Genomic DNA, 25,004 nt, shown 5'->3' on the forward strand with positions numbered 1-25,004 from the left:
TTACTTGAGCAGAAGAAAAAGAAATTGAGGTGAAAGTGAAGGAGGTTGGAGTCATCATATTCTCTAAATTGCACTTGAGTGTCAGTCCTGTTTTGTCCTTAGCTCCGGCTGTGATGACAAGGACATCTGCACACTGACACTTCCTCCCACCGTCCTCTCTGCTCTTCCGTGTTGTTAGGTGCATTTTTATTGTGACTAATAAATTTATGTCTTGTTCAGTAACCACGGTTATTTAGAGCTTTGTTCCATTCTCTGCTGGCATTTAATTTGTAGAAATCGTGAGTCTAATTTATTTTCCTCATTCCTTTTCTACCTTAATGCCAGTTTGGTACTTTCTTTATCCTTGAAGTTTTTCTTGGAAGTCTAATGACTTCACCAGCATGTGAATTAGAATTTCCTAGGACAGTGTGTGTCCTTTAGATGTATAGGTTAAGACTTTATTTCAGGAAAGTTTTCGTCTGTCAGACCTTTGAAAATCTTCCTGGTTTTGTTTGGTGTGTTCACTTTTCTGGAACATCAGCTGTGAATATATTGACTCTTTTTTTGCCTTTCATACCTAACCTGTTCTCTATAATCATCTTTTTTCTTTAAAGATCTATTTATTTATTAGTGAGAGACAGAGAAAGAGACAGAGACACAGGCAGAGACACAGGCAGAGGGAGAAGCAGGTTCCCTGTGGGGAGCCCGATGTGAGACTTGATCCTGGACCCCGGGATCACACTCAGAGTCAAAGGCAGATGCTCAACTGCTGAGCCACCCAGGCATCCCTAATCATTTCTTTCTTTCTTTCTTCTTCTTCTTCTTTTTTTTTTTTAAGATTCATTTATTTTAGAGAGAGAGAGCAGGGGGAGGTACAGAGGGAGAGGGAGCAAGAACATCTCAAACAGACTCCACTCTGAGCGTGGAGCCCAACATGGGGCCTGATCCCAGGGACCATGAGGTCATGACATGAGTTGAAATCAAGAGTCAGACGCCTGACTGAGCCACTGAGGCGCCCCTCTATACTCATTTTTATATCTATTTTTTTCCTATATTATTTGTGTAGTTTCCTTTATGTTCACCATATTTCTTACTGTGTGGGTTTTTCACTCTTTAATTAACTTATACATATAGAAAAGTGCAAAAGATTGTAAGCATGTAGTGTAACCATCGCTCAGATTAAACAATATAACATTCCCAGCTCCTAAAAGCCAACCTCATGCTTTCCCCTAAACACTTCTCCCTCCTTTCTCCTCAAACGTAACTACTCTCCTGTTTGCTAACACCATAAATTAACTTTCCATGTTTTTTTTACTTTCCATGGCTTTGAACTGTATGTAAATGGAAATACTGGTATCATTTCCTTTCTTTGTGGCTTCTCTTGTTCACCGTGCTGCTCGGGGAGATCCATTCATGTTTTTGGGTGTAGCTGTTTTGGGGTTTTGTTTCCTTCTAGTTTTACTGCTATCTAGTGTTCAGTTTTATGAACGTCCAACAAAGGATCACAAGAGTGTGATCCTTTTTCCACTTTGTTCTTCGAGAGTTTCTTGGTCTTTTGCTTTGCTTTTCCATATATGTGTTAGAATCAACCTGGAAGTTTCCACAAAAGTCCTGCCAGATTGTGACTCGAATTTCATTGGATCTATGAATCAGATTCTGAAGAATTGACATCTTTATAATTTTTAGTCCTCCAGTCTGTGACATGATATATCCCTAAGTTTAAAATAAAAGTTAAAAAATTGTCTTCAGGTAGAGGTGTTGTACATTTTTCAATAGATTTATTCCTAGATATTTAGTGTGTTTTGATGGTATTATAAATGGTATAATTTTTAGGTTTTTCATTTCCTAACTTTTATTTTGGATTTTCTTGATAAATAGTCATGTTATCTGTGAATACTGACAGTTTTCTTTCTTTCCAATCCCTCCCAAATGTTATATCTTTTAATTTTATTTCTTTTTTTGTTCCCCTTTTTGCCTGTTGACTGGGATCTACATTGTTGGACAGAGTGGTGCTAGTAGGTTTCTTTTTTTCTTTCCTGCTCTCATAGGAAACATTTTCACTATTAAGAATGATGTATAGTGTAGGATTTTTATAAAAAGAATACCCTTGATCAGCTGAAGGAAGTTCTTTTTATTTTTAATTTTTTTTTTTTTTTTTTAAATTTTAACTTTTATTTATTTATGATAGTCACAGAGAGATAGAGAGAGAGGCAGAGACACAGGCAGAGGGAGAAGCAGGCTCCATGCACCGGGAGCCCGACGTGGGATTCGATCCCGGGTCTCCAGGATCGCGCCCTGGGCCAAAGGCAGGCGCCAAACCGCTGCGCCACCCAGGGATCCCTTATTTTTAATTTTTAATGAGTGTTTATTAATTGATATTATTATTCATGCATATCGAATTTTATCAAATGCTTTTTCTGAATCTGTTGAGCTTTTTCTTCACTTTACTGTTAATATAATGAATTATATTAATTGATATTTACAAATTTAGCCAGCCTTGCCCTCTGGAATAAACTCTATTTTATCATTCTCCTGTGAGTCTAAATTTGGATTTGATGTGTTAATATTTTGTTTGGGATTTTGCATATATTTTTAAAATATTTTATTTATTTATTTATTTATTTATTTTTTAATTTTTTAAAAATATTTTATTTATTTATTCATGAGAGACACAGAGAGGCAGAGACATAGGCAGAGGGAGAAGCAGACTCTCTGCGGGGAGCCTGATAATGGGACTCCATCCCAGGACCCCGGGATCACGACCTGAGCCTGAGCCTGAGCCTAAGGCAGATGCTTAACCACAGAGCCACCCAGGTGTCCCAGATTTTGCATATTTATTCAGTAGCTAGTCCATTGTGTTTTTAGCCAGAGTATTGGATTTTTTCTCCTTTCTTCTTTTTGATTTTTTTTCTTTTAAAATAGCTTCCAAATATCAAATCACTATGTTGCATACCTGAAACTAATATGTCAATTATTATTAAAAAATTAGGGCAGCCCCGGTGGCTCAGCGGTTTAAGCGCCGCCTTCAGTCCAGGGTGTGATCCTGGAGTCCCGGGATCGAGTCCCACATCAGGTTCTCTGCATGGAGCCTGCTTCCCCTTCTGCCTGTGTCTCTGCCCCCCTATCTCTCTATGTCTCTCATGAATAAATAAATAAAATCTTAAAAAAAATTACCATTAAAAAAAAAAAGAACAGAAAACAAAGGTAGCTTTCATCTTGAGTTTTTTTCTTTTAATTGCATCCTGAAAAGCTACATCATCATCATTGAATACTATCCTAAGAGCTTACTATTGTTTATATTTTCTGTTTATTGTTTTATATGTATGTTATTTCCTTTTTTTTGCTACTGTATAGAATGTTGCCGTAGATGTCATATCAGCTTATTTCCTTAGCATAAATAAATTCCCCAAAGTGAAATGATAGAGACTAGAGGTCTTCATACTTAAAATTATTTAGGAACCAAGACTTTTTTGTTAAAGTGAAAAAAGATTTCACTTAATAAATAGTCATGTTGTCTGTGAATACTGACAATTTTCTTTCTTTCCAATCCCTCCCAAAAAAATCAGAAGATTTTTACAAGTGTAAAAATCGAACAAGTTAAAAACCTAGATTCCTAAATCTGAATTAGAGTATTAGCATGAACTCGTAATGTGTTTTCTCTTAAAACATATATTTTCTAATTTGGGCCACTAAAAAGGTTTATAAGCCAGAGTCATCAATCCAGTAGCAATGAACCAATGTGGTCTCTAATACAATTTTCCAGTAAAAGGAATTCGGGCTCCATAGGGAAATGGCAGATTCCAGCTCTGGGGCAGGAAACACACAAGATGTGCCTGAAATGTCATGTCTTATCAGAATGCAAGGACATTAGAGAAAACTTCTGGGGCCCTATGGAAAGAATTCATGATCCAGCTTGAAAGGGCCAAAATGAAAAAAAAAAAAAAAAAAAAAAAAAAAGAATGGGCCAAAATGGGGCATTATTTTTTCCTGTAAAAGCAGTAGGATATCTACAATAGGTTAAAATACTTTAAATATATTTAAAATCTGTAAGTTTATATTAATATTAAAAAATAACTCATTGGTCAATCTTTGAGGATGCTGGGAGACCCACCACATTATTCAAAAAAATTGGTGAATGATGGCAAGGAATCCAGCCTTTCTCTCTGGATGTACTCAGGTAAACAATTATTTGATGAAGGAAATTTCTTTATAGAAGCATTCCAACTAATAAATGAAGAGAGGATGATTGGCTTGGAATATTACCATTTTTCATTTCCTAATGAAATGGGGATCTAGGCAATGATCATCAACAATAATCTGCAATGGTCAGGAAAAAGCTGATGAGGTACTTTATGATGGATAGAACAACCTAACCCTCTGGAGACTGTTCATACCACTGTGGGCCCCCTGGTGTTGTCTCTCCCATTGCGTTTTACCACATATGAAGTCCCAAAAAACTGAACCTGAATCTGATCGAGTCTCCAGATTCCACTTCCAGCTTGTAGGAAGCACAGTAAACAAAATGGACAAGTAAAAGACACACAAGGATGCAATCAGCAAAATCTGACTGTGGGAAGATCTCGAGGACAAATCACCTAGTTTCTTCCACATGTAAGTTGTGAAGGAAAAGAAGGGGAAAAGGAATTTAGAGATTCAAGGAACCTTCACAGACATTATCAGTCAGATGCGATATGTGGACCCTGTTTGGGTCCTGATTTCAACGAACTATTAAGAACAGCAGTATGAGACAGTTGGGGACATTCTAACACCTACTAGGTAATTGATGATAATAGGGAATGATTGATTTTTTTTTAGATATGGTAATACATAAAATATGTAAGTTATTTTCCTTTTAAGATATCTGCTAAGCCATTTACAGATGAAAATATATGTCTGAGGTCTGTTTCAAAATAATCTAGTAGGGGGAGCATGGGTGGGAGGATAGTGGACATAAGGTTAGCTGTGAGTTGATAATTGTTGAAGCTGAGTGATGGGTGCGTGAGGTTTATTATACTATTCTTTCTCTCTGATGTGTTTGAAATTTATTATTATAAATGGGAAAGTTATTTTGATAAAACTTTCTTTTTTTAAAAAAATTTTTTTAAAGATTTATTTATTTATTTATTTATGATAGGCATAGAGAGAGAGAGAGAGAGAGGGGCAGAGACACAGGAGGAGGGAGAAGCAGGCTCCATGCCAGGAGCCCAATGCGGGACTCGACCCCGGGACTCCAGGGCCCTGGGCCAAAGGCAGGTGCTAAACCGCTGAGCCACCCAGGGATCCCTTGATAAAACTTTCTAAAAGGCTTTGCAGATGCTGAAAAAACTTACATTCCCACCCACAATACATGAGAATGCCTATTTACACTCACCCTTGCCACACTGAGTATTTGCATTCTTCTAAAACTGTGCTAATCTGATAGGCAAAATGGCATTTTGTTGTTTTAATATTAAGGCATGGTTTTAATTAGAACTTTTCCTGCCATTGGCACCTCAAAGAGCCCTTCATCTTCTTTAATCTCCAGAAACAATCTGCTCGTTTCATGTTTTGTAGGCAGATAGCTCTATGAACCCTGGCATTACAATGCAGTGTAACTTTTGGCTTAGTACCTTGCTGTTTCCTTTCAGCCAGCATGGTTTTTATTTCTGGCTATAATAAATACCTCCGAGATTGTCAGTTTATTCTGTGACCTGGAAAAATTCAGGATAGAAAGTGAGAGTTCAACACAGATGATGGATGCTTCCTGCCTCCTCCCACCCCCCTTCAATGGTTTATAGTGGTGGCAAAATTCACTTGAAGCCTTTTCCATAAATGCATCCCCTTGTCCTTAAGAAAGACACTGGCAGTCTCTGGACCTAGAAGCAGTCTCCCCGTTGTTTCTGAAAGTGAACATGTGTGACTCCCCACACACTGAGAAGGAAATATGCTACACTGATAATTGGTCTCAGTAGGGATCCAGAAGCATTCTGTTGTATTTGCTGCCGTCCAATGTAGTTTCATATTCCACTTCTCAGATAAATTGTATCCTGAAATGCATTATTTCTGAAATTACATTTCAGAAATAATAATAGAGGGTGATGCTAGGTGGGAAGGAGAAAGTATACCATAAGTTTTACAAATTCTTTTTCCTTTTACCATGTCTTAGTGTGCATGACCAAGTGCACGGGATTAACGTATTTTCGCTGCTCATTCACTTCCTCTAAGTGAAATTGGCACGCACAGCTCCTATACTTGCTGCCTGGTTGGTGCCTCAGGAGCAGGTGTGCTTACCTTGCGGCTCTGGTATGCAAGGTGTGCGTGATGTGTACCTCCTTGGGCGCCCTCCTTGGACAGATTCAACTCCCTAGGAACCAATTGCAATGTGGTGGAAAAAGCAGAGTCAGAAATTGAATTTCATCCCCGTCACTTAGGAGCAGTGTGGTCATGTTACCCAGCTCAAAGGAGTTTAAATACATGCCTAGCTCTCCTGAAATACCAGTCAGATTGGAATTGTTAATTAATCAAATGTGTAAGGTGTGCCTACTGTGTGTCAAGGCCTGTGCTACGTAGGAATACACAGTGGTTACCCAGAAGGGATTGTTGTGAACTCCCTTGTCCCTTTCCAACAGTGGCCCCTGTGATTCTGGGCTACATGCAACCTCTGTTTTAGCATCAGTTCTTCAAGCTAGTGTGGATGTGTTCTCAAGCTTTGTCTTTGCTGCAGCCTCTTAGGAGAGTTCCAGCATGGGGGGGAGGATGTTGTTGGGACTATGTTAATGTCACCTTTCTCAGCGGTGGTGAGAGGCCAGCGGTAGCCTCCTCTAACTGCAGTCTTTCTAGCAGCATCTATTGGGAAAAAAAATCAACAACAAAAAAACATCGTGGCTTCACTGGGCTGACCCTGGATTACTGAATTCATTCTTTTCAGTTGGCTCTGCAAAGCGATAAAGAATGTATGAGAGTCAAGGTGGATATCTATGCTGTAGTTTGTTCAGGGTGTGATAACATTCATCACAAACGCTGGCCTGAAATTGAAGTGGCTTGGAGTAGGGGGCGAGACAGCATGGAGCTCTCAGGCAGCAAGAATAGCTTGGGGGAGGGGAAGGGGTGCAGGGGGGCGCAGGGGGGTGCAGGGGGAGAGGCGGCACATGCGGCTTCATTGCCGGAAGCCTCCTGCTCTTTTCCTTCGGGAGTCCCACTTCAGTGGGTGTTTTTTTTTTTTCTGTTTTCACTGAGGCTGAAGCATCTCCCTGAATTTTGTCCTCTTACATAAAGCCTCTGAAAGGCCCTGAGCCAGAGATGAAATGTCACAGAGGAGTCTGGCTCCTGGGTTAAATGGATGCATGTTTAAGCACGCGCATGCTATTTTGAGGTGACTGGTTTTATCCGCTCTCTGGAGCCTGTTTCAGATGTCAGGCAATGATCTTTAGCTGCCGGATAGGTCACATTCTGTGTACACGCACGATGCTGCGTCTTCACGGAGTTTAAGGAGTTCTTAGAAGCACAACTGAAAGAGAATCCTCTGTGAATACTGTAGAGCTTCTCTACATGCTTGAAGGGGTTGATGTCGTTTCCTAAGGGCCAAACATGTTTATACAAATGAGTCTTCATTGAATCCCTGCTACGTGTGAGCTGTCTCGTAAGGTTGCAGACGATATATGTGATATCTCGGTCCCTAAAGAACTTATGATAAGAGTAATCAATTCTTGCTAATATTAAGCACTTTCTAAAGGCCAGACACCCTACTACTGGCCTCACATATGTACAGTGTCACTTAATCCTCATGGCAACCAGTGACGTGTGTATTACTGTGTCCATTTTACAGATAAAGAAACAGGTTCAGAGAAGTTTATTAACTTGCCAAGGAGTAGGGCCAGGATTTTGATCCAAGTCTCCGTGGCTCCAAAGCCCATGGTCTACTTCCCTGATGTGCAGTTGGAGAGACGAGAAGGGGTCATGTGAAAATGCATACTAATTGAAATCTGGATGGTGTTTGGCAACGAATACAAAGCTATGAGGGACAGCTAAAGTGTGATATGTCGGAATCAAGATTCTAAAAGATCTTGGCGGACTGGAAGAAGAGAAAAAGTGATAAAATTAAATATACTGGTGATAAATGCAAAATACCCACTACCCCCCCCCCCCCACACACACACATACATTTAAGTAAAACTCAGCTATTTAAGTCATGAGGAGGAGTGAAATGGCTTAATAGCATGATGTGAGGGGGAAAAAAAGGACTCAGGGATTTTAGTTATTTGCCAGTTCAAAGTGGGTCAGCAGTAGAACAATGGCTGTCATGAATGTTAATGTAATCTGAAGCCATATTCATTAAAAAATGTGGAATCCATTAAGGGATAAGTGAAGACAACAGAATGATGAGGGATCTGGAAACTGGGCCATGGGAAAACAATTGGGCGAATTAGCGGTTTTGGTCTTAAAATATTTGAAGGACTCAGTGCCTTCACTGATTCTATGTCCCTCGAGGGAAAAGGTGCAGGTCCTGGCCACCGTGTGAAGATGCGCACGGGGAGACCTTGACTGCACAGAACCATCACTGAATGAGTCCAAATGATTCGGGCTGCCTGGTGAGGTGATGAAATGTTGGCGCGGAGGCTGAACGAGGCTGTAGGGCAGGATTCTATGACTCCAGACGCTACAGGGATCAGAGGAGAGGAGAGTCAGGGAGAGCTCGAGTGCTCAAGGGTGGTTCATGGAGACACTGGAACCTGACAGGATTTGGAAGATTGGCGAGGCAAGAACATTCTAGGCGAGGACAACAACATAGAGGACAACAACATAGAGGAAGATAAAGAAAAGTGGAGTAGGCATTAAAAACATTTGCTTTGTTCATTGAACTGGAAAGGGACGTGGCTTGAGTATGATTTATGGTGCTAATTGGGAAGGAGAAATAAGATTGAATGAAGGAATCTGGGGTTCCCTAGAACCCTGTGACACTTATTGGGCAGCGAACTTTTTAAGGTGCCATTTATTTTTTTGCCAGTATATTTGGTAAGGTAGTCGTAACCCAATACATGCCCCACACCTTGTCTTACTTGCAAAAGACTAACTTCAACCTGAAACAAATAAGCATCTCTCACCTAAAAGCCTTAGCCTCTCTGAAGGGTGTGAAAGGAGGGCTGTTGGCCACTGAATTTTACCACCTGGGTGTTATTACCATGCATTTATTTTTATTTTATTTTTTTTATTTGTTAAAGATTTTATTTATTTATTCATGAGAGAGAGAGAGAGAGAGAGAGAAAGGCAGAGACACAGGCAGAGGGAGAAGCAGGCTCCATGCAGGGAGCCCGACGTGGAACTTGATCCTGAGTCTCCAGGATTACACTCTGGGCCGAAGGCACTCTAAACCACTGAGCCACCCGGGCTGCCCATGCATTTAGTTTAGTGTTTTTTTTTTTTTAATTTTAAAAAAAGATTTTATTTTTATTCATGATAGACACACAGAGAGAGAGAGAGAGAGAGAGAGGCAGAAGCAGACTCCATGCGGGGAGCCTGACATGGGACTCGATCCTGGGACTTCGGGATCACTCTTGGGGCTGAAGGTGGCACTAAACTGCTGAGCCCCCCAGGGATCCCCCACGTGTTTAGTTTTAAAAGTGAAATGGTCGAAGATCAGGTCTGATCACTACATACACGGTGTTGTGGTCAATCTGAAAAGGCAGGAGGGATCCCCTGACTCAAAATTGAGTTCAGATGTTGAGACAGGACACCCGGCATGCACCGCGAGGGTATGGAAAGCTTGTTATGTATTTGAAGTGTCTGGGGAGCCAGGGCAGGCCCAAAGCGGGGAGCACCCGGGCTTTCCTACCAGTTTCCCCACCTTGGGGCAACAGCGCAGCGAAGGCAAATCCATTCCAGCCTAGAGATGGAGAGAGTTTCGTCTTCGAGGTCATGATGGGAACTGATGTGGAGAATCTCTCCCACCACAACCTTGTATTGGGTGCGTGTGTGTGCGTGTGTGTACCAGCTAACTAAAAGCACACGTGCGCTAACTTTCCGGTTACACTTTGTCCAGGCCTCATTACCCGTGCATAACCAGGTGTTACCTTCCATTGAGGGTGTGGACGGTTCAGACCCTTTGGCAACTCTGCAGAACCCTCTGGGCAGACTGGAGGCCAAAGAGGAAGAGGACGAGGATGAGGATGAAGATACCGAGGAAGATGAGGAGGAGGATGGTGAGGACACAGACCTGGACGACTGGGAACCCGATCCGCCTCGGCCCTTCGACCCGCATGACTTGTGTAAGTGGAGCTGCCCCCGCGAGCGTGTGCAAGCACGGGGACTGGGGACACAGCTGCTGTCTGCCAAGGGCTTCCTGTGTGCAGACTCCGGGCCACGTGCTCTGCTCGTGCGGCTTGCCCCGGAGGCCCTGATGCTCTCCAGGGGACTCCGATTTTACCAAAGGAGGAATGAAGGTCAGAAGTGGCTAGGCAGCCCGCTCCGTGCCACCCGGGGGTGAGTGGTGGGTCAGGCTCGGAGCCCAAGTCTCTGACACCAGTGCCTGCGCTGTCAAACCGCTAGGGTGAGTGTGTCTGGTTCTGGGATGTTCCTGGGCTATTCGCTGTTTCGACTTTAACAAGTGTGCTCTGCTGCCTCCCCTCTCTTCATGGTAACCTTTTAAACATGCCTGTTATGTTCCGGGCCCCAGTCTTTACATTTCCTAAGCTGATCAGTGCTTTCCTTAGTCTTAAGATCAGGTGGGTAGCTTTCCCGAGGTTGTGTTTGGTTGTTTGGAGGGTCAGGGTTCAAACTCAGGTGGTCTGGTGCCAGTGTGCCCCCGGTTAACCAGAAGGCTGACTGCCTCGCTGTGCGGCCTGCTTTGGGAGAGGGTGGGAGGGTTCCTGCTTCCACCTGCCAAATGATTGCTCCTTGGTATCAATTTTCATGCTTATGGCAAAGTTCTTATCTCATTTATCTGAGTTACTGAGGCTGTTCAGCGCTCTGTGGTCTTCCCAAGGCTCCTGGGACCTTCTGTGTGGTGATGGTGAGGCCTATTTGCATGGGGCCACTGCTCATTTCCATATCCAATAGAGAACTTCCTCGTTTTATTTTTCCTTGAATTCATAAGTTTTCAAGGTGGACTCCTTAGTCAAATACCATAAAATTACTCTATCTTACAAATAGTAATACAAAATATTGGAGAACAGGAGAAATGGGAAGTTCCTATTTCCCAAGCCAGGTCATCACCCAGTTGGAGTTGGGCAAAATAATTAAATGTGTTAAGGGTCATGAGTATGGTGCCTCTGGGGTCCAGGCACTTTTCTCTGTTTCGTGGCCATTTCCATCTAGTTCTGGCAGTTAGTTTACAGGTAGGTGCCCCTGGGAAAGAGTGAGTATGGATGCTTAGTGCAAAGTGATCATTCCTAGAAGGAGCTGAAAATGGGACCCGTCTGGGCCAGGCTAACTGTGTCACTCAAGAGAATGAAGGATGGAATGCTAAATTCATTCATTTTAGCCTTATCTTCACGCAATATGCATTGAGGTCTCCAACTGTACAGCACCTCTTCTGTTTGAGTTAGACGTGCCCAGGCAATGAGGCAATGACTCCCTTTGAAGAAACTGAGTGAATGGTATTGTCAGGGTTTCCTAAATAGCTTTACTGAGATATAATTTACATAGTCTAAAATTCAACTATTTTGTCTCATCAGATTTTGCAGCATTTATCCTCATAAGCTCTTCTTTTTTTCTTTTCTCTTTTCAGATCTGTTATAATTGATTTGTGAATTTACGGGGCTATGTTTGACTTAATCTCCAGTAGAGAAATAAGTCACTGCCTGTGTATTATTTTTGGCGGGCACAAGCTAATTCTGCTTGGTTTCAGAGGAATAGGACGGGATTTTATTGGTCTATGAAAGCTAATATACTACACCTGAATGAGGGGTATAACTGTAGGAGTTAATTGAATTTGGCCTTGCAAACTTAGATATGGGGGATTTTTCAGGTTAGAACTTTGTGTCTGAGATCAAGTGATGTTGAGGAATTTGACTTTAGAATTTTCTTTCTTTTGCAGGGTGTGAGGAGTGTAATAATGCACATTCTTCAGTGTGCCCAAAGCATGGCCCCTTGCATCCCATCCCTAACCGGCCTGTGCTCACTAGAGCGAGAGCAAGCCTCCCCCTGGTCCTCTACATCGATAGGTTCCTCGGAGGGGTGTTCTCCAAAAGGCGCATTCCCAAGCGCACCCAGTTTGGCCCTGTGGAGGGACCCCTCGTCAGGGAGTCTGAGCTGAAAGACTGTTATATTCATCTGAAGGTAATTTATGCTTTATCATATTTCACTCTTGCTCTTGATAACTTTTAAAGGTGCATGTGTTTTCTTACTGGTTCTCTTAATTCTATAACAGTTGTTTGCTAGTATTTTCCTTTCTCTGCTGAATTTGTTTTATTTTTATTTATTTATTTTTTCCTGCTTAATATGTTTTGAATGGAAACATTTTCCCTCTCACCACTAAATTGGAGATCGCAATCTCAGTCTCCTAAAGCATTATATGAATAATTTTGAGAGGTGTAGCTCTTAGGGGCCAGATTAGTTTGTTGGAGTTGCTGTAACAAATACCACAGACCGGAGGTACTTAAAGAATGGAAATTTACTTTCTTACAGCACTAGAGGCTGGAAGGCCAACAGCCAGGTGCCGGCAGGGTGGGATTCCTCTAAGGCCTCTGTTCTCTCCTTGCAAACATCTCTTCTCTGTGTCCGCATGCCTTTAACCTGTGTGTGCACGCATCCTTGGTGTCTCTCCATGTGTTCCTATCTCCTTTTCTTGTAAGGACCCCAACTGGATTGGATTAGGACCCACTCTGATGCCTTAATCACCTCTTTTAACTTAGTTACCTCTTGAAAAGCTGTATCTCCAAATATACTCACATACTGATGGGTAAAGACTTTAACATGTGAATTTGGTGGGGGCACAATTCAGTCCATAATAGGGGTTTTGACCACTTTTTCTTTTATTCTTTAAATTAATTTGATGTAGACTCATGTAATCTGCTAAGTACCAATAACATTTTCAGGAAAATCCCTTGTCAGTTTTTGAAACAGGTCTGTCCTGTTGAATCTTTTGTTAAAGAATAGTTCACTGTATCTTTTTTTTTTTTTATTTTTTAATTTTTATTTATTTATTTATTTATTTTTATTTTTTATGATAGTCAGAGAGAGAGAGAGAGAGAGGCAGAGACACAGGCAGAGGGAGAAGCAGGCTCCATGCACCGGGAGCCCAACGTGGGACTCGATCCCGGGTCTCCAGGATCGCACCCTGGGCCAAAGGCAGGCGCCAAACCGCTGCGCCACCCAGGGATCCCCTAGTTCACTGTATCTTAAAGTATATTTATATTGATCTCTCTTCTTTACGTTTGATGCTCTTGCTTCTGTCCAACACCTGTGTTGTCTGCTTTTTGGAGAGCTACTCTGGAGAACCAAGAAAGAGCAGCAGGAAGGGAGAGTTTTTGGGGTTTGATTTTTTTTTTTTTTTTTTTTTTTTTTGAGCAGTCATTTTACTGTCATGGGGAAGTTTTCTTCGGTAAATGCTCAAGACCTTCAAGAAAGAATATCATTTTTTAAAGAGAAATACATATCACTAGGGTACTCATCATAAATAAAGGCAGTTGAATCCCTGAAGTAAGCAACTTTTACAAAACTAGAGAGTAGTTTTGCTTGCATTTCTCAGCTTATTTATAGTGTTTTTTGATGTGTTAATGATGAAGCCTCACCTAAAGCTATATAGTGATATTATTAACTTGAACATTTTGCCAGGTGATTCTGCTACAGGTGAGTCTTCAGAAAGTGTCCCTTTCCTTTTATATTTGGCAAGACACAATCTTGCCAGATACACTGGCAAAGACACTGTATCTTTCTAGATACAAAAGGAAGGATCAGGATATGTGGTTAATTTAAGGAGTGGTATTTTGTATATTATTACATTAATGTATATCATATTAAAAGTTTTGTTTTTATTTTGTTTTGTTTTGTTTTTTGATATGGCTTTTTGTTTTCTCTTTGGTTACAGGTTTCTCTTGACAAAGGGGACAGAAAAGACAGGGATTTGCATGAAGACCTGTGGTTTGAATTGTCTGATGAGACCCTTTGTAACTGGATGATGTTTGTACGTCCAGCCCAGAACCACCTGGAGCAGAACCTGGTGGCTTACCAGTATGGCCACCATGTGTATTACACAACAATAAAGAACGTAGAACCCAAACAAGAACTGAAGGTACAGTGCTGGGTCAGGGGTACCTTTGTTAGGAATAGTGACCATTTAATGCTTTTCTTATTTTTTTTTCTCTGAAGGGGGATTCTTACAAAAATGGTCCTTTCCTTATAATTCACTTATGTGTTGAGTACCTGCTGTGTACAGTACACTTATAACAATCCTATGGATAAAACAGAATGAAAAGTACATGACTTTTGGGTCTGTCAAAGGCCTCCACTAAGGCATTAGGCCCTAGCGTAAAGAAGTAGTTGTGTTTGGGGAGCAGACTGGTTTTTTTGGAGTGATTAAAGTTGGGTCACTTAACATTATTTACACACTGAAGAATTAGCTGGAAACAGGGGATCTCAAAAAAATGGAATTTAGGTGTACCGGCTAGATTTCTTTGCTTCAATACTTCATTTTACCCAAAGAATTCTAGGCACTGACTTCTGATTTCAGGAATATATTTTTTGGGGGGATAACTCTGTAGGAATTTGTCTAAATATGAACTTTTGATGACATAATGAAAATTCTGTTGTGATTCTAAGGGAACATTCCAGATATAGATGAAAAAGAGATGAGAAATGATTTTATCAGTACATGAACATTGAATTACACAGGGCTTCGATGTGGTAAAAGTGAGAAATAGGTACGTCTTTAGGGGGAGAACAAAGACCTAGACTTTGTTCAAAAGCTGTACAAGACCTGAGTCTTTGTAAAAGGGGATTCATATCTCACATCATCTATCCCAATACATTCTTTTTTTTTTTTTTTAAGATTTTATTTATTTATTCATGAGAGACACACAGAGAGAGGCAGAGACACAGGCAGAGGGAGAAGCAGGCTCCATGCAGGGAGCCCGATGTGGGACTCGATTTCAGGACCCTGGGATTATGACCTGAGCCGAAGGCAGACGCTCAACCCCTGAGCCACCCAGGCGCCCCCCAATAAATTCTTGATACTGAAGTGAATACTTCTTGCCTGTGGAGGGTAGATTATTCTCTCTCTCAAAGCAGTAGATAGAACTGTAGAGGTAAAGACAGGCAGAAACAATTATATAAGAATATAATAGTTCAGCATAATGAACAACCAAAACAATAGAATGAAAAGGAAGCAACAGAATGGGAGAAGTATTTGTAATACAAGTTAAAAGGTTAAAAATAAAAACTGAGGGGCACTGAGTGGCTCATTTAGTTGAGCATCAGACTCTTGATTTCATCTGGGGTCATGATTTTTTTTTTTTTTAAAGATTTTATTTATCTATTCATGAGAGACACAGAGACAGAGATGCAGAGACATAGGCAGAGGGAGAAGCAGGCTCCATGCAGGGAGCCTGATGTAGGACTCGATCCCGGGTCTCCAGGATCATGCCCCGGGCTGAAGGCAGTGCTAAACCGCTGAGCCACCCGGGCTGCCCTGGGGTCATGATATTGGAGTCCTGAGATCAAGCCCTGGGTCGGGCTCTGCGCTAAGTGCGGAATCTGCTTATCTCTCTCCCTCTGCTGTTCCCCTTGCTTGCTCTCTTTTTCTGTCTCTTTCTCAGATAAATAAATAAATAAAACCTTAAAAAAAAAAGGATAAAAACTGAGATGGTTGAGCTGGGTGTTTGACTTTGGTTCATGTCTTGGTCTTGGGTCATGGGATTGAGCCTCCTGTCTGGCTCTGTGCTCTGTGGGAGTCTGCTGGAGATTCTCTCTCTCTCCCTCTGCCCTTATCCCCCCCAAATAAATAAATAAATCTTACAAAAAGAAAATGAAAACTAAGAGAAAATACCTCTAACCTCTCTGGTATCCACATGGACACATGAATGCTGGGAATTTTGACTTTATTTGGAAGAGAAACACTTTTAGTAAAGAAATGTTAAGTACTTTTTTCAATTTTAATAATTTTAAACCTTAAAACAACTATGAGTTACTATTTTTGTTAAATTAGCAAAAATAAATGGATACAGTACAGGGAATGTGAAGGTTTAAAAAATAGGGACATTTGTCACAGAATTGCAATGTTTTATAAAATATTTCTGGCAGTGTATAGTAAAAATGTTCTTGGCTGAATAAACCTAATCCTTGAAAATTAGTCTGAGGAAATAATTATAAACAAAGATAGAGCCAGATACATTCTAATTTTATAATGCTGTGTTTCACTGATTTAAACACCCATGACTTTAAGATGAACCATTATTTTATACGCCATTAATAAAAATGCTGCTATCTAAGCTAGGTTATAGTGCTTATTTTTATCACCAAAAAGTAATTTTCTACTTACTGCAGGAGCTGTATTAGACTCATTTAGAGATAATTTTGAAATCCTGTTATATTTCTGCATACTTAAAAAGGCACATATAAGCAAAATAAATTGGTTACTGTATAAACTGCCTGTGTTCAGTCTAACTTTTTTTTTTTTTAAACTGAATCACTATTTTACTTTGTCATGGACGTTTGTGTTTTGTATATCTGTCATCTTCTGTGCCATCAAGTTGTTGATGATGCTGTATTATTTTTAAAATAAGTGATCTGCTATCACCTCTGGGGTATTTTCCCAAATGATTGATGGCATTTCTGTACAAGTTTCAACCCTGTGCTTTCCCACTGACTGGACCCATTTGTGTCTTTTTCCTCAATTAAAATACCTACCTTTGGAAGTTAAGTGGCTTTTGATGAAGTCAGTGGGAAGTTTCAGACAATTTGATGTTTGATGTATTAACAGGGGTCCTGCAAGGTGATCACACCAGCCTTGCATTGCTTTGACATTTCTTTTATTCATCCTCAGGCAGATGGCAAATATATATATGTATTTTTTTATTTTTTTGCCTTCTTTCGCATTGCTGGGCAAGTGTTAAGTCATGGTGCCAGAGGGGCACATAACTGAATGAGGTGAGAACAACGTAAAGAGCTTGGCCAGGTTTGTGCAGGAGCAATGAGCAGTTAGTAAAAGAAACTACATCCCAGCAGTGATTGCAAAATGCCATGGACCATGAGATGGTTTTTGAAATGTTAAAATATGAAAAATATACATCTTGGAATTGCTGGACTAGGGTAGAATTTATTTTTTATTTATTTATTTATTTTTTTAGGGTAGAATTTATACCAGCAAAATGATAAACTATCTCAAAATCCAACTACACGTCATGGTCAAGTAAATTATAGAACACAGACTCTGTAGAATATTACTCCATATTTAAAAATGGAGTCTTGATATAAATGTTTCCGTATAGTTAAAATAGTATTCCATAATAATTTTACATGTTAATTCATTTAGTAATTAATATATTGAACTCCTATTGTGTTTTAGACACTAGGAAAAGATAGACTGGTGCCTGTGTTCAGAGAGCTTGTATTCTAGAGGGAAAGTGGGCAGAAGGATGTAAGTAAGCAAATACAGTTGACCCAGGCATGTCTGGGTGGCTTAGTGGTTGAGTGTCTGCCTTCAGCTCAGGCTGTGACCTCGGGGTCCTGGGATTGAGTCCCACATCGGGCTCCCCATGGGGAGCCTGCTTCTCCCTCTGCCTTTGTCTCTGCCTCTTTCTGTGTGTCTCTCATGAATAAATATGTAAAATCTTTAAAAAAATATAGTTGACCCTTGAACAAAATGGGATTAGGGGCGCTGCCCCCTCAAGCAGTTGAAAAATCAATCTACATGTAACTTTTGACTCTTCAAAAACTTAACTGTTAATAGCCTACTGTTAATTAGAAGCCTTACCAATAACATAAACAGTTGACTAACACATACTTCATATGTGGTACGTATTATCCTTTTTTTTTTTTTTTTTTTTTTTGGTACGTATTATCCTTACGGTAAAGTAAGCCAGAGTAAAGAAATGTTATTAAGACAATCATAAGGAAGAGGATGTGCATTTATGGTACTGTAGTATAAAAAATCTGCATGTAAGTGGACCCAGGGAGTTCAACCCCTGTTATTTGAGGGTCAGCTGTAATAACACAGAGTGGTTAAGTGCTATGAAGGAAACAAATGGTCCCAAAATAGCAGGTATCAGGAAAGGGACCAATTTATAAATGCTGGAGAGGGAAGGCCTTGCTGAGGAGAGGATAATTAGGCTGAGGGCTGAGGATTGGGAAGGGAGGGGCCAGTAGCATAGAAGGGGCAGGGGAGGCCAAGGGGAAGAACCCAACACTCCTGATAGTGGAAGAGCAGGGATGAAGGTTGGGGTGGGACAGACCTTGGCCTGTGTGAGGAACTACAAGCAGGGAGACAGCGAGAGGGATAGGAGCTGGAATAGGTCATGGAGCCCTTTCGAGCCCTTCATTGAGCGTTGCAGGTTTTTTATGAGCAAGAAGCTGCTTAGGCATGCGAGAGATGAAATCCGATTGTGTTTTAAGAAGCCTTCTCTGCTCTTGTGGGAAGAGTGGATCGGAAGGAGCAGAAGTGGAAAAGGAGACACCTGTTAGAAGACCAGGCAAGAGCTCATCTTGGCATGGATCATGGTGGGAGAAGACTGGATGGAGAGCATCTGAGGAGTTCACACCTTTCTTCCTGATAGAATGACAGAAGAACACAGAGAAATCCAAGATACCTTTTAGGTTTCCAGTCTGAACCGCTGCGTGAAAGGCAGGGTGTTTATTGAGATGGAGAAGATGGGTAGGGGTGGGGGGTGCGATAAGGAAGCATCTAGAATTCAGTTCTAGATATATCAAGTTTGAACCGTCTGTGAAGCAGTTCAGTGCAAAATACTAGGCAGGGAGTAGGATGTACACAGAGGGAACAGAGAGGGAGAGTCTGGGTGGAGATACTAGTTTAGAGTTGGTTGGGAATGGATGTGACCACTTTAGGGAAAAATAAGAAGGCTCTGGATTTGATGAAGCTCTGAGGCAGCGTAGAGAGGAAGGAGAGGAAGAAGAGCCAGACAAGGAGACTGAGCAGAGGCAGCCACTGGGGGAGGGAGGGAAGAAGAGACTCAGGAGGGTGTGGTAACGTTGGAAATCATCATCTGTGATCCCAGCAAGAGCTGTTTGGTGACATGTTGTGGTGGATGTCACTCTGACTCCAGCTGTGTAAAAACCCATGTTTATATGCAGATAAAACAACCAGAAGAGGCTGTGTTTTATTTTGATGAAGAGACTATTACTATTATCTCTTGTAAAGTTGTTCTAATAACAAAAACAATTTTTTTGAAAAGGAAAAAGAAAACACACAGTGAGTGTGTCTTGGCAAATGGACTTCCTGACTGACCATCTGGTGTTAAAGAGATCGGCTCACAGTGTAGATTTTTGTTGTTGTTGTTGTTTGTTTTTCGTGGGTTGTGGGAAAGCCAGACTTGTTTGGTGTAAGCAGCAGAAAGAATTTAAGCATGCAAAGTACATCTGGTGATGTCCTTTAGTTCTTGATGATGTGCTTGGTTCTTGCAGGTGTGGTATGCTGCATCCTATGCTGAGTTTGTGAACCAGAAAATTCATGACATTTCTGAGGAAGAAAGGAAAGGTGGTTGGACTTTTCTCTCTTTTCTCTTTCCTATATGAATTCTAAATTGTATATATTACATCATTATGCAACATCCAATTTTCCAATCTCAATATATTAAGAAGGTATTGCAATAGATTTTTTTTTTTTTCAGCAACACATCCTTGTCTTATTCTAGGATCAAATCGACAGTGACATATTTACATTTCTTTCATGAGTGGCTGGAAAATAGTATTTAATATAATGAAAACTTCCAGATACTCAATTAGAACCTAGACCTGAGGACAATCTCTATCTAGATTTAATCATCACTGAGAACATTAGCAAGGCAAGCATTGACTTTGTTTTTAATGTAAATGTTACTGAAGTATAATTTACATACAGAAAAGTGCACAAATCGTAAGGATACAGCCCAAAGATTTTCACAAAGGGAACACAACTGTGTAACCTGCACCCAGATCAAGAAACCAAACGTGCCCAGTACTTGGGGGTCCCTTGTGCCTTTTTTACTCTCAAGTATAACTAATATCCTGACTTCTAATACCATGGATACTCATTACCAAAGTTCATATAACTAGAATTATGTATGTTCTGAGGATCTTTTGCCTGACATGTTTTGAGATTTATCCATATTATTGCATATTATTGTAATGTGTTCATCCGCATTGCTATTTGGTAGTCTAGTGTGTGAATATGCCGTAATTCATCCATATATTTCACTGTAGTTGAATATCTGGGTTGTGCAGGGCAGTTCTGACACTTACCTGGGTTAGGTCACATTTTGCAGGTTAAGCGCAAGTCTTTTTTTTTTTTTTTTTTTTTTAAATTTTTATTTATTTATGATAGTCACAGAGAGAGAGAGAGAGGCAGAGACATAGGCAGAGGGAGAAGCAGGCTCCATGCACCGGGAGCCTGATGTGGGATTCGATCCCGGGTCTCCAGGATCGTGCCCCGGGCCAAAGGCAAGCGCCAAACCACTGCGCCACCCAGGGATCCCTAAGCGCAAGTCTTAAGTCTTTCACAAGACTGTCTTCACTTCAGCTACCAGCTGCAAGCTCTGGGGTCCCCAGGCCATCTGCACTGCTGCCCGACTAACTACAGTTTAGGGAGCTAGAGCCTCCCTAGGTGTGATCATTTACTAGAATGACTCATAGAACTCAGAAAAGTGCTCTACCTAAGATTACAGTTTTACTATAAAGGATACACCTCAGGACCAGCCCCATGAAGAGGTACTCAGGGCAAGGTTTGTGTGGGTTCCAAATATGAAGCTTCCATATCCCTAGGCCATGTCACCTCTGTGGCACGTTGATGTATGATTACCAACCTGGGAAGCTCACCTGAGCTTCGGTGTCCAAAGCTTTTATCGAGGCATCATGACATAGGCATGGTTGATAGAATCATTGGCTGCATGATCGGATTCACTCTCCAGCTCTTGCTCCCTGGCTGATATCACCCAGCTCAGAGCTCCAGCCCTGCAATCAGATGGTTACAGACACAGGGACCCCTGTCCTGGGTTGTATTAGCAGAGACTCAGGTGGGGTCAAAGACTACCATGATGACACTCCTTTTATGTGGGATGTTCCAAAGACTTAGAGGTTGTTTGCCAGGAACCAGGGGCAAAAACCAGCCTAATTCTTTATTATACAAACAGGGTTGCTTCCAGTTGCTGGGTATTTTGAAGAATGCTACTGTGAACGTTCTTACACATGTCTTTTAGTGAACATGTGTGCCTATTTTTGTTGGTGCGCATTCAGGAGTGGAAATGTTAGGATTGGGCGTGCCAATCATCAACATTAGTAGATACTTTAACATTTTGTTAAAGTAATTATACTGGGCATTGACTTTAAGTTTTTTTTGTGATACAATGGGTCCTCGGCTTACGAACCTTGGATCTGGATCAAAATAAGTTATCTGAATACTGATTTCCATTGTAGCACTTTCCGTCTTTCCAGCGTGGTGAGGTTCTGTGTGAGTGTCTGTCGGGGAGATGGGAAAGGGTAGCATGACTGAGTTTGTTCCTTGGGTGTCTTACATGAATACAGCTGAAAATAAGATCCTAAAAAATGCTCTTTGTCCACCTGTAGCCTTTGATTTTATAGCAAAGTGGTAAGACAAAGAGCAGACACTATGTTTATGAGCCCCGGGCTGCATGAGATGAGAATGGTGGGGTTCCTGGGCATTTGAGTTTTATTGCTGTCTATTGATCATCACCATTATGATTTCTCTCCTGTGACTGTAGTTCTTCGTGAGCAAGAGAAGAATTGGCCCTGCTATGAATGTAACCGCCGATTTATAAGCTCGGAGCAGTTGCAACAGCATCTCAATTCCCATGATGAAAAACTGGATGTGTTTAGCAGGTATCACAAGGGAGAAGGTTTTACAAACTTAGTTGTTAAAGGTCCAGATTCATTTCCATATTGTCAGTAAACTAACGGATGTTTCTGTGTGTAGACAGGTTATCAGGTGGGCTGCAGAGGGAAATTTCTTATCTGTCATTTCCTTTTCCCTGCCCCCATCCACATCTACTGCTGAGTTCTTTGCCAGCACAACCAGAGTGCGCAGCAATAGGAAATCCTTCCCCCTTAGCTAAACCTATCCCCTTAAATTCCTTCTAGGGTAGGAATTCTTGAGATAGCACACATTCTGCATCTCTGATTTGCAAGCTTTTTTCAGAAGTAGAATTCCTTCATCAAACTAAATCATAAGTTTCATTCTACCATACAAAAAAAGATGAGAGAGAATCATATAGGTTGGGAGTAGGCAGGGGCCAGATCTGGTAGGCCTTGTGAGTAATGGTAAGAAATTTGGATTTTATTCTAAGCATGATAAGAAGTATTCAAAGGGTTCTGTGACGTATATGTTGAAATGTCATGCTGGATGAAAATTAAAATGTCACTTTCACTTTCATTGGAGTAAGAGGGAAGGCAGGGGACCAGTTGGAAGCTATTTGAACAGTACAAGTGACGAATGAGAGTGCTTTGGAATAGGCGGTACCAATGGGACAGGTGTAGTGTTGCCATCTTTTACAGGATTTGGAAAGAGAGGAGAGAGTGTGACGTGGCATTTAGGAAAGTGGGAAAGCCTCTGTTTTAGGGAAGTGCAGTGACTACCTGTGATGTTAAGAGCTCACTGGAGGTTCATGGTCCTGTTGTTAAAGTGAGACCACTGGCATGGCCATCTGTCACCGTCCAGCTTCATTTGCTGTAATAATGCCAGCGCAGAGTGGCTAGGGAAGGGGACTGTGCAGTGTGGTGGTTTCTCCAACACAGCAAGAGTGATGGAACAGCAGTAGGGGTGGCGATCAGGAGCATATACACAAGGGAGTGGTTACAGTGAATGACTTTGGAGTTTATGTGTGGAAGAAGGGAGAGAAAAGAGCAAGGGGATGTAGGACTGCAAATAGGCGACCGAAGGACTAGATTGGAGGTGGTAATGAGATAGAAGGATTGTTGAGTCCAGGCACTTGAGGGCATGAGCTAGAAGCTAGAGATAGCATTGGAGTGGACAGTGCATGGAAGTGGGGTAAGGGAGGCTCTGCACTTATTGAGGATGACAAGGTCTAGGATATGACCATGGGAGTAAATGTCTGAGGTGGGCAGAGGACACAGTGGGCGTTAAATCACTCCCTGGCAGGTGTCTGTGGAACACCGTTCATGGCTCTGTTATAGCACTTTTAAATTGTATTGTGATTTTTTTGGTTTTGCTGCTCTGCTACCCTCTACTAGACTTCTGAGGGTAAAAATTGTCACATAGAGCTTGTCTTTATTGCCTAGCCCAGGGCGTGACCTGGCATATAGAAAGATTTATTGGCTGGGTGTTAAAAAGAAATTTGAGACAATTAGGAAAATTTGAACTTTTTGAATAGATTTAATAACACTGAGCAGCTATAATATTTTTTTAAGATATGGTAATGATATTATGATATATATTATGTGTATATATATATATATGGTATATCATTATACATATAAAAGAGTCCTTATATTGTAGAGACATACTTGTGGAAATATTTGATGATGAAATGATGTCTGGGACTTACCTCAAAATAATCTAATGGGTGTGTGTCTGTGTGGGAAATACTGGAGATATGAGAGATAGAGATTAGCCATGAATAGCTAAGTATTGGAATTAGGTAATGGGTACATTGGGTTCTTTATGGTGTTCTCTACATTTGCCTAGGTTCAGAATTTTCTATACTAAAGAGTCTTTTAAAAGTTCTGGAACAGCATATAATTCTTGTTAAATTGTTAAATAGATGAGTGGAGAAATAAAACATGATCTCATCAGTTTTATACATATCACACACATGCACGTCTTTCCTTTTCTTTTTTTTGATTCCAGTAGAGTTAACACATGGTGTTATATTAGTTTCAGGTGTCCAATATAGGGATTCGGCACTTCCATATATTACTCAGTGCTCATCAAGTAAGTGTACTCTTAATCCTCTCACATGTTCATCCTTGAAAAGAGATTCTAATGATACACTGACTGAATTCCTTTATTAAGGAATTTTCGTATGCCTGAAATCTGTTCAAGGAGATGAAGTTTATTTGGTGCTTACTAGGCATGTTATGGAACAGTTGAATTAGAAGTGTGTTTTGACTTTCCAGAAACTTATAGCAAAATAAGAAAGTTCTTTTGAATCTAGCCACATTTCTTGGAAGGAGCAGGAAGTGAAGCAGGGGGGAAAAGAGGGAGAGAATGGAATCTCATCTCTGGGGACATGCTGTAAGGCTTAACATGTTCAGTTCTGTATGCCTTTCTCACATCATTTTGGAGATATGTTTGTGCTTTCAGAAGTTTCAGTAGCAAAATGGTGTCAGTGCTTTGAGTTTTTAAACCCCCTTTTTTTTCTGAATAATTTAAGAGATCTCTAGGCTCTATTGATGGCAAGGATGAGATACTTAGTGTATAAGTAAAGTATATAAGTACAAGGTGCCTGGGTAGCTCAGTCAGTCAAGCAGCCTACTCTTGGTTTTGGCTCAGGTCACGATCTTGAGTGGTGGGATTAAGCTCTACATTGGAATCTGTGCTTAGAGCCTGGTGTCTGTTTGAGCCTCTTCCTCCCCCTCTCCCAATCCATTGTATGAGTGCTTTCTCTCTCTCTCTCTCTCTCTCTCTCTCTCTCTCTCTCTCTCTCTCTCTCAAAAAAACAAACAAAAAACCCCACAAAACTTAGGGATTCTTGGGTGGTTCAGTTGGTTGGGCATCTGCCTTTGGCTCAGGTCATGACCCTGGAGTCCTGGGATTGAGCCCTGTGTTGGGCTTCCTGCTCAGGAGAGAGTCTGCTTCTCTCTCTCCCTCTGCCCCTCCCCCATGGCTCATGCTCTCTCTCTCTTTCTCTCATGCTCTCTCTCTCACTCAAATAAATAGATAAAATCTTAAAAATAAATAAATAAGTAAATAATCTTAAAAAAACACATTA

The 25,004-nt window shown here is 41.1% G+C and overlaps 1 protein-coding gene across 1 annotated transcript in view; it reads left to right on the forward strand.

The window, feature by feature from the left end:
* Nucleotides 1-25,004, forward strand: part of PRDM10 (PR/SET domain 10) — a 100,856-nt gene that overhangs the window by 40,990 nt on the left and 34,862 nt on the right. The window contains exons 5-9 of the mRNA XM_041772973.1: nt 9,995-10,220; nt 11,990-12,231; nt 13,982-14,185; nt 19,528-19,600; nt 21,819-21,936. Coding sequence (XP_041628907.1) covers nt 9,995-10,220; nt 11,990-12,231; nt 13,982-14,185; nt 19,528-19,600; nt 21,819-21,936 — 863 coding nt within the window. The remainder of the gene's footprint in view (nt 1-9,994; nt 10,221-11,989; nt 12,232-13,981; nt 14,186-19,527; nt 19,601-21,818; nt 21,937-25,004) is intronic.

Source organism: Vulpes lagopus, chromosome 10, assembly GCF_018345385.1.
Source record: "Vulpes lagopus strain Blue_001 chromosome 10, ASM1834538v1, whole genome shotgun sequence".
Taxonomy (NCBI): domain Eukaryota; kingdom Metazoa; phylum Chordata; class Mammalia; order Carnivora; family Canidae; genus Vulpes; species Vulpes lagopus.